This window comes from Callithrix jacchus, chromosome 9 (assembly GCF_049354715.1).
Source record: "Callithrix jacchus isolate 240 chromosome 9, calJac240_pri, whole genome shotgun sequence".
NCBI classification, from domain to species: domain Eukaryota; kingdom Metazoa; phylum Chordata; class Mammalia; order Primates; family Cebidae; genus Callithrix; species Callithrix jacchus.
The window spans coordinates 96,930,023-96,947,748 of NC_133510.1; the positions used below are offsets into that span (position 1 = coordinate 96,930,023).

At 42.3% G+C, this 17,726-nt stretch overlaps 1 protein-coding gene and 2 long non-coding RNA genes across 12 annotated transcripts in view; 2 read left to right on the forward strand and 1 right to left on the reverse strand.

The window, feature by feature from the left end:
* CRADD (CARD and death domain containing adaptor protein) overlaps positions 1 to 11,277 on the forward strand; it is a 199,670-nt gene extending 188,393 nt beyond the window's left edge. For 8 of the 9 annotated variants that reach the window (XR_008473925.2, XM_035257294.3, XM_035257295.3 and 5 more), the window contains one exon: positions 4,031 to 4,765. Coding sequence is in view for 8 of the 9 variants with exons in the window: in XM_035257294.3 (XP_035113185.2) it covers positions 4,031 to 4,332 (302 nt within the window). In the remaining variant the exon portion in view is untranslated. Of the gene's footprint in view, positions 1 to 4,030; positions 4,766 to 11,110 lie in introns of those variants that run through there. The other variant, XM_078337076.1, reaches the window with a different exon arrangement.
* On the reverse strand, positions 4,030 to 17,017 carry LOC118144302 (uncharacterized). 2 transcript variants are annotated; one of them, XR_004728966.3, is made up of 3 exons: positions 16,748 to 17,017; positions 12,800 to 13,070; positions 4,030 to 12,182 (listed from the first exon to the last, which is right to left on the reverse strand). It is a non-coding gene; the product is annotated as an uncharacterized LOC118144302 (long non-coding RNA). The 2 variants fall into 2 exon arrangements; XR_013522017.1 differs by having other exon boundaries at positions 4,030 to 13,070.
* The window catches only part of LOC144577646 (uncharacterized), a 47,030-nt gene continuing 40,515 nt past the window's right edge, over positions 11,212 to 17,726 (forward strand). Inside the window, exons 1-2 of the long non-coding RNA XR_013522016.1 lie at positions 11,212 to 11,217; positions 13,357 to 13,480. This is a non-coding gene — a long non-coding RNA (uncharacterized LOC144577646). The remainder of the gene's footprint in view (positions 11,218 to 13,356; positions 13,481 to 17,726) is intronic.

Genomic DNA, 17,726 nt, shown 5'->3' on the forward strand with positions numbered 1-17,726 from the left:
TAATATATATAATATAGATATATATTTTAAATAAAGAAAAGGAAAGAAAGGAACACAGCTTGCAAAAATAAACATACAACCAGTCTGGTCTATAAGAAGACCCAGTCCTAGAAAACTTGACCTCACAAGTATTTTATGCTATAGAAAGGCACAGCATCAATTCAGTAGAAACAAAAACTCAAGATGTAGTTAATGATCAAACAACAATGGGATTACTTTTAAATTTTAGTTTTAATTGTAAAATGTACATAACAAAATTTGCCATTGTAACCATTTTTTAAATGTATAGTTCAGTAGTACTAAGTACCTTCACATTGTTTTATAACCAATCTTTAAAAGTCTTTATCTTGCAAAACTGAAACTCTGCACCCATTAAACAATCATTCCCTATTTCTCCCTCCCCCACCCCCTGGCAACCAGCGTTCTATTTTCTGGATCTGAATTGACGACTCCAGGTACCTCATAGGAATAGAATCAGAAAGTATTTGTCCTTTTGTGACTGGCTTATTTTACTTAGCATAATGTCTTCAAGATTCATCCATGTTGGAGCATGTGTCGGAAGTTCCATCCTTTTTAAGGCTGAATAATATAACACTGTATGTTTGTACCGCATTTTGCGTATCCATTCATCCAGTGATGGATACTTAGTTTGCTTCCACCTTTTGGCTATTGTGAATAAGGCTGCTATGAACATAGGTATACACATTTCTCTTTGAGTCCCTGCATTCAGTTCTTTTGAGTATGTATCCAGAAGTGGAATCGCTGGATCATATGCTAATTCTATCTTTAAATTTTCGAGGAAGTGCCATACTGTTTTCCACAGCACCTGCACCATTTTACATTCCCACCAGTGCACAAAAGTTCCATATTCTCCACACTCTTGCCCACATTTCGGACTTCCTGTTTTTTTTTAGTTTTTGTTTTTTTTCATAGTAGCTCTCCTAATGAGTGTGAAGTAGAATGGAATTTTTAAAAGATAGAGCCAAGAAAAGAAATTGAGAACAAAAACACCACAACATTAAAACCAGAAAACATGCACTCACTTTCTCTCTGTCTCTCTCTCACACAGGATAGACATAGCTGAAAATCAAAGAGTGAGATAATCCCAAGGAGGGGATTAAAGCAATAAGGAGAATATGACAGCCATGGAGGAGAAGCACAGCTGTCCAGCATATGGAGCAAGGAAAGAATACAGCTGTGTGACACAGGAAGATTTTCCCAAAAGGAAGAGAGAACTGAATCTTTAGTTAGAAGGGTATGCCACATATCTGGAAGTTCAGATGTAGAATGAATAAGATATACCCTGGTCTAAAGGTTCAGTATTTTGACCTTAGACAGTAAAAGCAAGTCACACAAAATACTGGATACTTAAGTGGGTATGAGAATTCTCTACACCAGCAACCCCTACCATAAAATATGAACAAGGTCTACAAACTTGTAAGAAAAATAAAATTATTTAAATAATATAATTTAAAATTATGAATATAATTTTATACTATTGAAAAGAATATAAAAAGATAAAAATAATATAAAATTGTTCTCGAAATATTATTATTCCAGTGAAGGCAATGAGCAGGCCGCCTTGACCTGAAAGAAGTCAGGGACTGTTGCAACCACGACCATTTCTTGAAAAAAAAAAAAAAAAAATCACCCTGTGATGAAATCGACCCAAATGACTTAAATCAGAACAGATTCAGGAGTAGAAAAGCCACAGATGAAAAACAGTCACAGCGGCAACAACAGAACACTGGTGAGCATTCAAACCGTTACGATGCCACCTTAGGACTGAACAGTGGGGCAAGGGGGCATGGATGATTGTTGAAGAAACAGAACTGTTAGGCATCTGACAAAATAAACATTGTATGAGCAAAAAATAATCAAGTGTGCAGAAATGGAGACGAAATGTGATTATAGATTATTACTATGAAAACATGCAGTTAACTCAGATTTTTATAACTTTTTTCTGTGCATTAAATTATGTGTATGTGTGTGTTTTCAAGTATGTAATTTGTAGCTGCCAGTCAGAATGTCATTTTGTTTCTCTTTTGCTTTTTCTTCTGTTACATTCAAACAAAATTAAATAGCTCTTACTAGAAAAAAAGCTCATATGTTATTTTAAAGGAAGCCATTGCCCTCTATCTAGCCTTCTACCAGTATATGTGTGTAAAAAATATCCAGAATGATGGTCACCAACTGTAAACACAATGACGGGATATTAGATTATTTCTTCTCTTCTTTGCGCTGTTTTGTGTTGCCTTGATTTTTTTTTAATGAGCCCATGTTTTCATACAAGCTGTAAAATCATTGCTGTTAATCTTAAATATTGATCAGTAGTGTCATCAATCTTCTAATTGCTTCTTAGTCCTTGTTTCTTAAATTGTAGTGTTGACAAACACCAGAAAGAGCCGTTGACAATATTTTTGCAACTCATCTCTAAGGTGTTGGCCACTACCCAGACGCCAAAGGGCATGGACTGTGGAAAACATCAGCTCTTGAAATAGGGTGCCTTTGCCTTCTTATTGAATCATAAATCAAAACAGAATAGTGGACTGGTGAGCATGAAGTAGACTGACCTGAATCCCTGTGATGTTGATGGACAGGAGTATAGGGTACTGTGCTGTCAAACAAATGTCTGAACTGGCAAATGATTTTGGATATTTGGAGTCCCTCTCAATCTCTGCACTTGGCTGCTGCAAGTGCCTTTCCCTTCCTCCATTGGAAATCTCCTGCCTCTGGGCCTTTGCACGTGCAATTCTCTCTTCTAGAGATACACCACATCCTCTTCCTCCTTCATCACCCAGCTCCTTCTAGTGTTCAGGGCTTACTTTAGCCTCCTTCCCCTACAAGGCCTTCCTTCCCTGATAAGGTTAGGAGCTCCTTCTGTATAATCAAAGACACTGGTCACTGGTTTTGCTGGGCACATTTATAAACATTCACTCAACATCATGCTTGTTAGCAGACTGGCCTCAGGCAAATAGGAATCTAGTTCAGCAAGTGTAAGGTCAGATTTCCTCCTTGCCTTGTCTCAGCACATACTTCCTATTCCTTTTCTGGACTCTGCCAGGACGGTAACTCTTGTGGCCTTTATTACGAACAAACACCCCTCTCTTCCCTTCCTGTAACCCTATGGCCTCTTAGGTTTATTTTGCTCTCAGCAGGCCTCTTGGTCCCTGCTTCTGTTAGTAGCTGCACCTTTTCTCGGTAATATTTCAAGTTCAAGCTCATTGGGGAGGGTAGCTGTTTGATTTAGCCTTTGTCCTCTAGCACCTGCCTTTCCTAGGGAGGGGCATTCCCACACTTGGAACAGGCCCCATCACTAAGGCCACAGACAGTGCCAGAGGGAGCTGGAGTCTGTGCACCATTCTTGAATTCCCCAGAGTGCCTTGCCTGGCCTTGAGTAAAAGAGAAGTGAAAAAAAGCCTGTTACAAAGCAGCATGTACAAGGTGTGTGTTTTATATATCAAAGGAAATAGACCGATTATTATCAGTGAGTTTTTCTGGTGGGATTTCTAGTTATTTTTATTTTCTTGCTTTCAAATTTTCTGTAATAGGACAGGTGTGGTGGCTCATGCCTGTAATCCCAGGACTTTGGGACACTGAAGCAGGTGGATCACCTGAGGTCAGGAGTTCGAGACCAGCCTGGCCAACATGATGAAACTTCATCTCTGCTAAAAATACAAAAATTAGCTAGGTGTGATGGCAGGTGCCTGTAATCCTAGCCACTTGGGAGGCCAAAGCAAGAGAATCACTTGAACCCAGGAGTCAGAGGTTGTACTGAGCCAATATCGTACCATTGCTCTCCAGCCTGGGTGACAGAGTGAGACTCCGTCTCAAAAAAAAAAAAAAGTTTCTGTAATAAACGTTCTCATAAATAAGCCCTGAATCACTGCATTGTACAGAGCAGCTAAGACGAGAGCCAATTGACTCTGCCATTTGGAAGCATGCTTTCTTCTCCCATTTCTTGCTTCTGCCCCCAAATGATGTGTTTGTTGCCTTGCTCATTTCACCTGGGTGTCTTTTTCTTCCTCAGGTGACCGGATGACTGTGATCCCCTCACACCTCCTCAACAGCTCCCCATCAGACCGGCAGATTAACCGGCTGGCCCAGAGGCTGGGGCCTGAGTGGGAGCCCGTGGTGCTGTCTCTGGGGCTGTCCCAGACGGATATCTACCGCTGTAAGGCCAACCACCCCCACAATGTGCAGTCGCAGGTGGTGGAGGCCTTCGTCCACTGGCGGCAGCGCTTTGGGAAGGAGGCCACCTTCCAGAGCCTGCACAACGGGCTGCGGGCCGTGGAGGCAGACCCCTCACTGCTCCTGCACATGTTGGAGTGATGGTGCCTCCACCAATCACTGGGGAGTGTGTCCCGAGTCATGTGGGCTGAATCCTGACTTTCACTCAGAGCAGGTGGTTTTTGGTTTGGGGTTTTTATTCTTAATAACCCTCAGATGGAAGGAGAAAACAGGGTTTCCACTAGACATTACTTCAAAGGCCGGATTACTCAGCGGATCTCCCACACTGGCTCAACATCTTTTTGTTTTTAATTGCTTGAAGATTGCATTGTTGGAATTGTTCCGTTTTTAAATGTGTAATGGCTTTTTAATAGACTAGTAAATCACAGTGGTTCAAAAAATATAGATATCATGTCATCACATTATAGGGAGGTGTTACAAAAGTATATGTAAAACATTTACTTTTATGTTGTCTGAGGACTGAACTATGGACTTCACTGTTCATAATGATACAATAATAAAATGTGAATTACTATATATAATGTGTCTCGTTCATGAGAAAGTACTGTGTTGGTTTTTTTTGTTTCCTTCTCATTCCTGTGTTGCATAGATTAAGGGTATGAAATTACAATAGTCTTTTTTTTTTGTTTTTGGAACAGAATTAGTAGTAACAGTGAAATGGTTACTTTTCCAAGTCAGGATAAGTAGCTCAGGCAGGATGTCTGTATTAAATATTGTAAGACACTAAAGCTCCCTGCAAAGACCAGTTCAAGTACCAGCATGCCTACCTGAGCCCTTCATCTTTAAAAGATTGCGCAAGAAAATCCTGTGCTGTTTATTGAAAGCATTAAGTCGAGGGAGGAGAGGGGGTGTGGTCTTTCCATTGAAGCCAGAATGATTGAAGTGTTGTGCTCCTAAGGAGTGTGATTTAGTCTTCTGTCCTTTTATCAATAGCACAGGGTGCTTTGAGAATGCTTTGCTATTTTCAAGGTTTTTCCTGTATTTGATCTCATTTGGACTTCTCAGCAATCCTGTGAGGCAGTGGGCAAGGTGGTTCACCTTCTGTAGAGAGATTAAGCGATTGGCCCAGGGTGAATGAGCTTGGGCGACGGCTCTTGAGCCCTTTCCAACTGCTCCACGAGGCATCTCCCCTTCTCTCTTGCATGCTCATTGAAGAAGCTCGAATCCTGGTCCCCACCTTCTAGCTGTATGGCCTCGCACAAGTTACTTACCCTCTCTACGCCTCAGTTTCCTCGTTGGTAGGATGGGAAAATGATTGTACTCACCTCTGAGGTCTTTGTGATGATTAAAGCAATTATGTCCGCCAGGAGCACATCCAGATGCAGCTCATTGTCAGCTTTCAGGAAATGGCAGCTGTTAATTTGCCACTGCTGTGGCTGAAGGTATAGTTAGACCACAGGCAAAGCTGAATAGTGGCTGAAAGCTGAGGGCATGGGGAGGAGATACTATTGCCACATTTCTTACTAGGCTTTAAAATGGGATTGATTGGAATTTATAAATTTTACAATGGGGCCAATCTGTTATCTCTCCTTCTTAGTAATTATAGAATGTGTTTCCTACTTCTAACATAACTCAGGATTTTTCAAAATGGAGGGAAAAAAAATCATGCTTTTTACTTCTCTCCATTCCAAGAATAAATTTATAGAATGGCAGAGTTGAGCATGAAGTGAGTGTTTAAAAAGATGAAAATAGTGTGTGGATTACGTCCTCTCAGGCATCTTGTAACCATGTTTCCATTACTAAAAAAGAGCTACTGTGCCACACTTTATTCTTTCATTGAATTCAGTTCAAAAGGATAGTCCACTGGCCTTATCAGCTTGAATTTTCCATTTTGTAGCCCAGCCAATAATTCATTATCTTGTAAAATTCTCATTCTTTTGGCTATATCCCTGTGCCCAGTGATAGGCTGTACTGCTGTGGCATCTTCAGTGAATCACTTGTCATTTTGAACCTGGGACTTGTTACATTGCTGTCTTCCCCCTTAGTTTCCTAATGGAGAGTTCCTTTGGCTTTTGTTCTCACAGCTCAGAGTCACATTCATTGATGAGTGAGTAGAGCTGGGCTCTGCTTGCATCCGACTGGATGGCATTTTAGAAGCAGGTTTGATGATTAGCTGGGTCATCTCTCCGCCATTCACCATTTGCAAGGAATCTGTCACACATAAAGACCGTGCAGGCTCTGTCAGCAGTGAGAGACAATTAGTGAAGAACAAGTCCATGATGGGCCAGACAGACAGGGCCGAGGGGGCCCTTAGAGAGCTCTGACTTGTTGCCCTTAATGAGCAGAGTGTCTTCACCACCAAATGGCAGCAGCACCTCCCTGGGCCTGCTCACGTGCTTGCAGAAGACTTGCTGAGTAGAAGAACAGAGCAGCTGAATCCCTATCTTGGTTCTCCCTCTGGCCATGAAGAATAATGCTACACAGCAGCTGCCTGCCTCCTAAGAGAACTGGGGAGGTGATGTGCCTGCAGGGATTTTCTGTGTTTTTGCATGGGGGAAGATTCTACAATTCCAGAGACTATTTACCCCCAGGAAAACTCTGAATGAGTGCATAGAGGTGGCATGAGCATTTGCAGGCACTGACAGAAAGTATATTTATTAATATATAGTCTTGTATCACTTTGGGTTGGGTTAGAGAGAGAGAGAGTGTGTGTGTGTGTGCGTGTGTGTGTGTGCGCGCGCGCGCATATGCATGTATGAGTGTGGCCCCTAATGTTTTTAAAACTAACTTTTATTAAATTTTCTCAACATAAAGTACATGATTATGGCAGTTTGAAAAAAAAATAAGATGAAGAAAAATAAAATTATCCCTACTCTGTACATACCAATTTTTATCTCTGTCCTCCAATTAGTTTCCTAGGCCTGCATATTCTTTTTATAAAAAGAAGAGGATTTTGCCTGCATTTCATTATAAAAGTGTTGTATTTTCCAACTGATAATGCAGTTGACTTATTTTTTTTTGCCAATGGGAGGACTATAGAGACTAAAATGTGTAATTAAAATGATGCATCTTTTTAATATTCCTCAGTGGCATACTCCAAATGGTCTTTATATTCATGGCTTAAAATTAAGTTCTAAATTTTATAACAATGGGATTATATTGTACCCGCTCCTTTACAATTGGCCTCTTTTATATAACTTAAAACTGTCTTTCTGTGTCATTATTTCTCTATGCCAATGATTTCTAAAATCCCCTGTGTTCACAACACACTTTCAAGTCCTATAATTTTTGGTGGCATGTTTGAAGCGATTAAAAGACACTGAGCTACTAAGTAGGGCGATGTCTTTCACTCTCAAAACCCTTGTCCCACTTTTTGCTCCGTCCCTCTTTGGAATCACATTACACTATTTGAATAGAGCTGTTTACAGCTCCCCTCTGTGCATTCTAATACCCTCAAAAAGCAAAGTTTAACACAGTCTGGGCTTTACTCTGAGATTTTATGTCTTCCTTACAGCATGATGGCCTCTACATCACCTGATGATCCAGTCAGTGTTGTGTTCCATCTCCCCAAGAGTACGTGTTCCAGGAGGGCAATGAAATTTTACCCGTTGATCAAAATTTGATGGCACACTTAGCAAGGGTCGATAGTCTATGCTTTGCCGCTCTTCTGTGCCCTCATTTTCAGTGGTGAGGTACCTTTCCAGTATGTAGGTGTGCCATCACATCTTAACCACTTCTCTGCATGGATCTTTAGGTTGGTTTTGCTTTTTCATTATTATAAACAGTGATGCAAGGAATAGAGTGTTTGTGGTCAAATCTTTACATTCATCAGAGGTTACAGTGAACTAGATCCCTGCTTTGTTTAGTGCCAAACGTATTTTAGTTTTGTTCTCAATTAGCTTTTTTATATAGCAAACCACCCCCAAGATTTAATGGTTTAAAACAACAAATGTATGGCTTAAAATTGAGCCCATAATTCTGTGAGCTGTCTGGGCTTGCTCTTCCGCTCTGGGCCAGCTCAGCTGATCTCTGCTGGGGGCTCTCTTGTGCATCTGTGGTCAGCTGGTGGGTTGGCTGAGGCAGGACGCCCTAGGGTGGCCTCACTCATGTGTCTGGGAAGTCACAGTCTATTTCCTGGGGCAACGGGTCACATGTGGTTAGGTCACATGCCTTTGATCTGTCAGGTTACCCTGTCATCTTTACTTGGTAGTAGTGGAGGGGGTTCGCCGGGCAGCAAGAAGGCAAGCCCCCATGTGCAAATATCTTTCCTCTGTTTGCATCCCTTTTGCTGACATCTCTGGCCACAGCCAGTCATGTGCCAGCTCAGAGTCTGGGCAGGAGGGCTCTACCAAAAGGCATGGAGACAGGAGGGGAATAATTTTGGTCCATTTTTTGCAGTCCACCACAGCCAATATTTTTAAATTGAGATTTCTAGGCCCTATTGAAAAACAACCTTTGGCTACTCTGGATCCCTGTCCTCAAATCACAGTAACAGGCAAGCTTTTTCCAGCATGCCACTGTCCTTCCCACCCCCCACTCCAGAGAATGCACATTCTTTACCCAGCTCCTTCCATCTGCTCAGCCCCACACATGTTTGTGTTTGTGGCCTCTACACATATAAGCATGATGATGCTTAGCATAATCTCCTAGAAGTGGAATTGCCAGGCTTAAGTATTAATGACATACTTTGAAAAACTATTTGGACTTTTTAATACTTTGGAAAAAACTTCAAAAAATATTTTAGGGCCAGGTGTGGTAGCTCACCCCTATAATCCCAGCACTTTGGGAGGATGAGGCAGGTGGATCACTTGAGCTTTTTCTGGGAAACATTGTGAAACCCCATCTCTACTAAAAATACAAAAATTAACCAGGTTGGATGGCCAGCACCTGTAATTTCAGCTACTCAGGAGTCCGAGGCTGGAGAGTCGCTTGAACCTAGGAAGCGGAGGTTGCAGTCAGCCGAGATCGTGCAACTGCACTCCCGTCTGGGTAACAGAACAAAACTCTGTCTTAAAAATTCTTTTTATAACTACTTTTGCTCTAGCAAAACATAAGGTATGTGGTTTAAACGCCAGTTAGTTCCACTAGGCTTTGGTGGCCTGCTGTTGAAAGTTGCTGTTGGATACACACATACACACACACACACACACTCACAGCCCCGAGGCAATAAGATGAGTCTGTCTTCATCCCTTTCTCTGGGAGTTCCCCAGGTGTGGTATCTTTTGACAGAGCCTCCCCTCATTCACTTATTCAGCAAACACTCAAGCAGAGGCTGGTATACACCAGTCACTCTGCTAAGCAGGGAAGAGAAAAGATTACCAATAATCTTCTCCAGGAACTCACTGTTTAACCAATGAGACAGACGTAAAGTTCCAATTACAACATGATGAATCAAGCCTGTGCCTGAGTATCGAGTCTATGGAAATGCAGAGGAGAAATGATTCATTTGCCTGGCTTCTTAGGAAGCGAGAGGTATGGGAAATAGTAAGCCTCTATCACTTGGACAAGTTACTCCACCTTTGAGTGCCAGTTTCCCCACATGTAACATACAGACAGTAACAGTACCCGCCCATGCTCACAGTGAGGATTCCATGAGATGAAAGGTATAACATGCTTAGAACAGTGCCTGGTAGAGGAGATGTTTTGTTGAACCATTGAGTTGAATTCTTTTGGCTATTAGGGTTTTTCCAATCTTCTTCACCCGTCCAGAGCTCTGAGAGTATGAGGGTAGAATCACGTCCTGCAGACATTTGTGGTGTAGAAACAGAAACTGCATAGTCCCTCAGTATCTTTATAAGGACTTTAAAGATAAGGCGCTATGAACTGTGGCACACTTCAGAGCATACTCAGAGTTGGGGTGGATTCTGATCTAACAGTTGACTATCATTAAAGGAATACCTACAGTCATTGAGCAAATTCTTGCTGATTACAAAACACTATGCAAGTTACCAGAGATTCAAAGATGAATAAGACATAGTCTCTGCCCTGCAGGATCTCAGCCTATGGGGGAGGCAGCTATAACCCCCAGCAACTATGGCCAGCACAGAGGGAGCAATTAAGTTCGCCACAGAGGAGGTAATACTTCAACTGAGCTTTTGTAAGTCCTGCCCAAGTTAGCACGTTGGTCTCTTTGGGAGGCATTAATGTATACGGGCAGCGGAATTCCATTTAATTTATTTTACATCCAGTTTGACAAATAGCACTCCTTGCCATGAGTACGCAAGATAAATATGCCTCCAAAATCCGATCTCAGAGCAATTTAGAAACTAAGAGACTCTTGTTGACAAACTAAGTGGCGAATATCCTATGCATCCAGATGACAGTGACATTGAGAAACGTGGTTTATTAATCCACAGTGGAATCAAGATCAGGCTTCAAGTTTTAAGTATTAGGCATATTTGGGGGTTCTTTTCTATGACATCTATTCCTTTTCCTCTAAAACTCCCACAGATTAAAATTAGATGTTGCTGGCATACAGGGAATGTTTTTAATGTAATAACTGCCTGTTTACTTCTTGGAACTATAAACAGAGCTTAGAAGAACAGGGACGTCTATCTTGTTGGCATTTACGGTTCTTACAGGAAAATTAAAGTCTCACAAAGACACAGTTCAGTGAGCCAATTAAGCCTTGTCTATTAAACTTATGCAAAATATATGGCAGTAATTCTGATCGCTATTTTTAATTCAAAGCACAGGCTATGAAATCCAGGTTTCAGCACTTAAAAATAAAAAACAAACCCAACATCTTGGCAATGCTCATATGTTTCCATTTCATTTTCATATTCTATCTCTAAGCAGGCCTGTTTTTGATGTCAAATTACATTCTTAATGGAGATTATTTGGAAATATAAAATGGGTTGGATTTGATCAAATAGTTACTAGTCTTTCTTTTGGTGACATATAACCTCCTACTTGTCAGCTTCTAGAAGATGAATCAATTTTGTGAGGACTTGGCCAGTATCAAGGTCTTCAGCATGACTCATCAGCTCGTTGCTAATCCGAGGACAGCAAATGCCTGCAAATGCTGTAAGTAAGCCCAGTTATAGACTGCTGATGAATTTGGTGCTCCTGGTATGTGCCCTGGACAGGAGTGAAGGTGTCTGTCTAGGGAATATTTCTTTGAATATGAATAGTAGGTAGTGGTTTATCTTAGTCCATTTAGTGTTGCTACATAGGAATACCTGAGGCTGGGTAATTTATAAAGACAACGGGTTTATTTGGCTCGCAATTCTGCTGCCTAAAAGATTGAGCATCTGGTGAAAGCCTTGGGCTACTTCTACTCATAATGGAAGGCAAAGGGGAGCTGCCCTGTACAGAGATCACGTGGCAAGAGGGGAAGCAAGAGGCTGTAGACATGTGATGGATGACAGTCACCCTCTTCCAGGGACTTCTGCCTCCACTCCATCTCTTTACAACCAGAGCCCCAGACAGGGAAGAACTGAGTCTTTTGTGGCTAGCACATTGGAGATAGTTGATTTCATGGGGAAATTATGTAGAGTGACATTTACCTTTTATGCTGGTAAATTACTTCCAACAATATATTTTTGTCCAGCCATCTGCTTGAATCAAGTTTCTGTCAGCCTCTGGAAGTAATAATTATTCCCTGCTCTGAAACCAAGCTTCATGCTGGCTTTCTGCTGAGGGAGCAGACCCTTTGGCTGTCTGTTATCTATTGTCAAGAGTTCTTTTGTCACTCGCTATAGTCAGCTGCTGATTTTCCAACAGACACTTTAAGGCTATAAATAAACCCTCTCAACACAAGTCCCCTCCTTATGAAACTATGAAAGACAAAATCCACCAGTAAATTAGGTTATGATTTTTATTCAGGCTGTTGCAATAGGAGGACATTCATCAACAAGAAATACCTTAAAGAAAAGGAACGAGTCTGGGTTTTATGGAGGAAGAGTCTTATGGGAGCATGAAGAAGGACGGAGGTTGGTCTTACTTCAGAATATGCAAAGGCTGCATGGTCCTTGGCAATTAGCCAGTTCCTACAACTCAAAAGGGCAGAGGATTTCTTAACATCGCTACTTTTTTTTTTTTTTTTTTGTGAGACAGAGTCTCACTCTGCCACCCAGGCTGGAGTGCAGTGGCGCGATGTCGGCTCACTGCAACCTCTGTCTCCTGAGTTCGAGCAGTTCTTCTGCCTCAGCCCTCCGAGTAGCTGGGACTGCAGGCATGTGCCATCATGCCAAGCTAATTTTTGTATTACCAGAAATGGAGTTTCACCACATTGGCCAGGCTGATCTCAAACTCCTGACCTCATGATCTGCCCGACTTGGCCTCCCAAAATGCTGGGATTACAGGCATGAGCCACCGCACCTGACAACATCTAAACTTTTTATGAGTCTAAGACTTAGGTTAAGTTCAACATTGTCAGTCCTCCCTTTTGTTGAAAATGAACATCATTGCCACTGTTGGGACTCAGAAGCAGCCTCAGAAGGGAAGTCTCTCTCTGACTTTCTTCTGCCCCCACCTGTCTCGTACCCCTCATTCTCCCCTGAGATAAGCCATAGAAACTGTAATCCCTCTTCCCCAAGATGGGTCATAGAAACTAGAACTCCTTTTCCCCAAAGCCAGCCATAAAACCAAAAAATATTATTCTAACCTTCCACCATCCTTCTGTATACCAGTTGGCCATAAAGAAACTAAGACCTTCATCCCAGACAGGTCCTACCCCACGCCTGGGAGAAAGGAATGCTGCACAGGGAGGCCAAGAAGAATCTGGACAGCCAGGCCTTGCGAGGTTTCTCCACTCAGTTCATTTCCATTAGGTCATACCCTTCTTTTGTCCAGTCACATTTCTCTGCTTCATCAAACCTGAGCGTAAAATCAGATAGCTTCTCCTGTATCTCTGGGTCTTCATTCTGAAGGCTCCCCTGTCATGTAAAAGTATGACCAAATAGGCTGTTCATTGTTTGAAGCAATAAAGTGCAAATGAAACCTGCCTTTATATCCACAATTGGGCATATGCTTCCATAAATGCCTGATTATGTGTGCAAATGAGTGTGTTACACACCAGTTACCTGTTTGCTATATTTATATTTTTACAGAGAATGTAAGTGCTTTCATTTTTAAAATGAAATTGTTTTAAATTGCTAAAAGAAAAACTATGATCAAATACATTTGTTATTTTTTTTCTGGTTAACCTGTGTTTTGTTATAGGGTGTCAGCCACGATCCTTATGATGGGGAGGAGAGGAATCATTCGTTTTCTGCTCTACCCCACTGAACAACTTGGAGATGACCTAAGGCCTCATTACCTGTGTGGAATAACTGGGAATTGGAAGGTGAGGTCTAATCATATCCAAGTCTTGGTGTCAAACTATGAAAGACAAAATGTACTGCATAATTAAGGATATGATTTTATTCTTGCTGTGGCAATAGGGAGAACATTTATTAATGAAGAATAACTCAAAGAAAAGGAAGGAGTCCTTCATGGGAGCCATTGGGAAGGATGAAGGTGGATCTTATCACAGAATATTCCAGGGCTGGTTTGTCCTTTGTGGGGATGGCTGTTTCTTTTGAAACACAAAAGGGTGGGAGATTTCTCTCTCTCTCTCTCTCTCTCTCTCTCTCTCAAGAGACAGAGTCTTGCTCTGTCTCCTCATCTGGAGTGCAGTGGTGTAATCACAGCTCACTGAAACCTCAGCCTCCTGGGCTCAAGTGATCTGCCTCAGCCTCCCAAGTAGCTGAGACTACAGAACTACAGGTGCACACCACCACAACCAGCTAATTTTTTTTTTTCTTTTTGTAGAGACGGGGTCTCCCTGTGTTGCACAGGCTGATCTTGAGCTCCTTGGCTCAAGCCATCCTCCTGCCTTGGCCTCCCATACTACTGGGATTACAGACATGAGCCACTGTATTTGGCTCAGTAGGGGATTTCTTAACCATCCCTCCTTTTAGGGAGCAAAAGCCTTAGAGAAAGTTTAACAGTGTCAAAATTCTTCAGCTTTTAAGAGGCCAAAACAAATTAAAAAAAAAAAAAGGTTTTCATAAGGTTTAGTCAGAGATATCGTCAGAATTCTAACATTTTAACTGTTTGCTTGCTCTATAAAGGACACTTAAGCTAAATCCTTATTTAATTTGAGGAAAGAAAAACAAATGACCTGTCTGACCAAAGCTAAACAACAGAAAGGAAACACAGCTCCTTCCTCTTACTCTCCTAGAGAACCATGGACCAATTTTCAATTTGGACCAATCATGGAACCTTTTTCTGCAGCTTACAGAAATTCATTCAACATGTATTTTTTGAGCACCTGACACATTCCAGGCATGAATATATGTGATGTGATATAGCAGTCAATGTGACAGTCTGTAATTTCTCCCCTTGAGCCCCTTGCTATGGAGAAAGAGAATGTAGTGAAGGGCAGGGAGAGTCAAGGGAAGGAGCAGTATCGTTTCCAAAAGGTCGGCCAGAGAAGATGCCCACAAGAAGGTGACAGGAGTGACAACCTGAGGGAAAGAGCCATGCTGAGGCCTGAAAGAGCATTTTGGGCAGAGGAAACAGTAAAATGGGAATGCCCTGATATAGGAGCTGTTCAAATAATTAATCAGGAGGCCATTTAGCTGAGCCACCTTCAGCACCTTGGGTTCCTACCGAAGCAAATGGAAAACCAACTCAATGTAAACAGTAAAATGAAACAAACGTAACCAATCAGAAACTGCCAGCTGACTTCAACTAGAGGCTTTACCAGTCAGAAACTGCCAACTGACCTCTCACTAGGGACTTTCTGCTTTAACCAGTCAAAAGTTTTTTTTTGTCTGGCTTCTATGAACACCTTATAAAAGCCCCCTCCTCTCCTTCCCTCAGAGTGCCGCACTGCTTGTGGTCTGGTGCTGCCCGATTCATGAATCATTCAAAGCTCAAATAAGCTCCTGAAATTTTAATATGCATAAATTTATCTTTTAACAGAACTTGCCATGCATTTTCAAGGAACAGCAAGGAGCTCAGAGGGTCTAGAGTACAGCTGTAAAGAGGGGAAGAGTAGTGGCTGAGGCCTGAGAGCTGAGGGAGCAGAGGCTGTAGCATTGTACAGATAACTGTGATGACTTTGGATGTTACTCAGGTTAAGGCAGGGAGGTACTGACATGATGGTTTTGAGCAGAGATGGGACATCACATATTTTCAAAGGGTCACCCTAGCTGTGTGATAAGAGGATTGAAGCAGGCAGATCAGTGAGGAGCTGATCTTGAGAAGATGGGGGCTCCAATCAAGATGGCCATGGTGAAGTGTGGTAGATGCTGCTTAAGTCTCCTTTGAGAATTAAACATTTATTCCTTCAGCAGCTGGGAAGCTCCAGCTGATGGCCTTTGGCTGTCACCTCTTCCAGAATTGTTTCTGCTAAAGACAACTGTCCTGCCCAGTGGCATTTCCCCTTTCTAGAGGCTTGTCAGTGACGGCTACAGAGGCTTGGCCCTGTACCTCGACTCAGGACAACTCCTAAGGGCCGTCCCAGTTCAGAGCTCCTCAAGGAGTCCACTCAGGCCTTCTTCCTTGTGACTGCCTCACAGCCCAACTTCTCCCTTTCCACAGGCATTGATCCCTAATAAACTCTCTGCCCACTCAGCTCCATCTCAGACTCAGCTTCCAGGGAAACATAGCTTGTGCACTGAGGTGGTGAGCAGTGGTCAGGTTCTGAATATAGTTTCTTTCCTTTCTTTTTTTGAAGACAGGGTGATATGGTTTGGCTGTATCATCACCCAAATCTCACCTTGAACTGTAATAATCCCATGTGTTAAGGGCAGGGCCAGGTGGAAATCCTTGAATCCTGGGGGTGGTTTCCCCATACTGTTTGTTCTCATGGTAGTGAGTAAGTCTCATGAGATCTGATGGTTGATAAATGGGAGTTCCCCTGCACAAGCTCTCTTGCCTGCCACCATGTAAGAGAGCCTTGTTTCTCCTGTGCCTTCCACCATGCCTTTGTGAGGCCTCCACAGCCATGTGGAACTGTGAGTTCATTAAACCTCTTTCCTTTATAAATTACCCAGTCTCAGGTATGTTCTTATTGGCAGCATGAGCAGAGGCTACTAGACAGGGTCTCACTCTGTTGCCCAGGCTGAGTGCAGTGTTGCAGTCATGACCCACTGCCTCCTCAACCCCCTGGGCTCAAGCGATCCTCCTGCCTCAGCTGCCCAAATAGCTGGAAATATAGGCATGCACAAGCATGCCACCTAATTTTTGCCCAGGCTGGTCTTGAGTTCCTGGGCTCAAGCAGTCCTCTTGCCTTGGCCTCCCAAAGTGCTGAGATGATAGGCATAAGCCACCACGCCTGGCCCTAATATATTTTCAAGGCAGAGTCAAATGATTTGGATGTGATGTTGTTACAAGGGAATTTGATTATGAAACACTAAGGCTTTTGTCCTGAGCAACTGAAGGATGGAATCACTATTAACAGACACAGAAAGGACCATGGAAAAGGCATTGGGTTTACTGGAGGGAGGGGCAGTCCATAGGAATGGAGAAAGAAGGTAGAGAATATATTAAAAATAAAAGCAAACTTTTAACATTCATGCAGGTAAAAGGTCAGATTCCATTTCCAGGAGCACATTCTTACCTTTGACTTTGAACACCTCCAACATTACACAGTTGTAATATACAATCTGTTGTACTGGATCCAGTAATGGGTCACTTAGCAGCAGGGATACCAAAGATACATTCCAAGAAATATATCAGGTGATCGTTGTGCGAACATCACAGAGTGTGCTTCTACAAACTTAGATGGTGTAGCCTGTGGCTTTTAGGCTATAAACCTGGGCAGCATGTTACTGTGCTGAATACTGTAGGCAATGGTAACACAATGATAAGTATTTGTATATCCAAACCTAGAAAAGGCAATGTGCTGTGCCACTATGTTACAATGGCTATGACATCACTATGATGCCACAATGGCTATGATAAGAATTTTTCAGCTTCATTACAATCTGATGGGGCCACCATTGTATATGTGGTACCTGAGACTGGGAATTTATAAAGGAAAGAGGTTTAATGGACTCATAGTTCCACATGGCTGAGGAGGCCTCAAAAAGTCATGGTGGAACGCAAAGGAGAAGCAAAAGCTCTTGTACATGGTGTCAGGCAAGCGAGCTTGTGCAGGGAAATGACCATTTGTACACCCATCAGATCTCAAGAGACTTACTACCACAGGAACCATATGGGGGAACCACCCCCAGGATTCAAGGATTTCCACCTGGCCCTGCCCTTGACACATGGAGATTATTACAGTTCAAAGTGAGATTTGGGTGGCGACATAGCCAAACCATATCACCCTGTCTTCAAAAAAAAAAAAAGAAAAGAAACTATATTTAGAACCTGACCACTGCTCACTACCTCAAGGCACAAGCTGTGTTCCCCTGGAAGCTGGGTCTGAGATGGAGCTGAGTGAGCAGGGAGTGGTCCCTTGTTGACTGAAACATTGTAATGTGGCACGTAACTGTATGTCATTTAATTTGAAAAACATCAAATTAATTAAAGACAGAAAATATGAATACATATGTTCAGTCATTGTCCAGTGGTTGTTAATTCTTAGAGACATA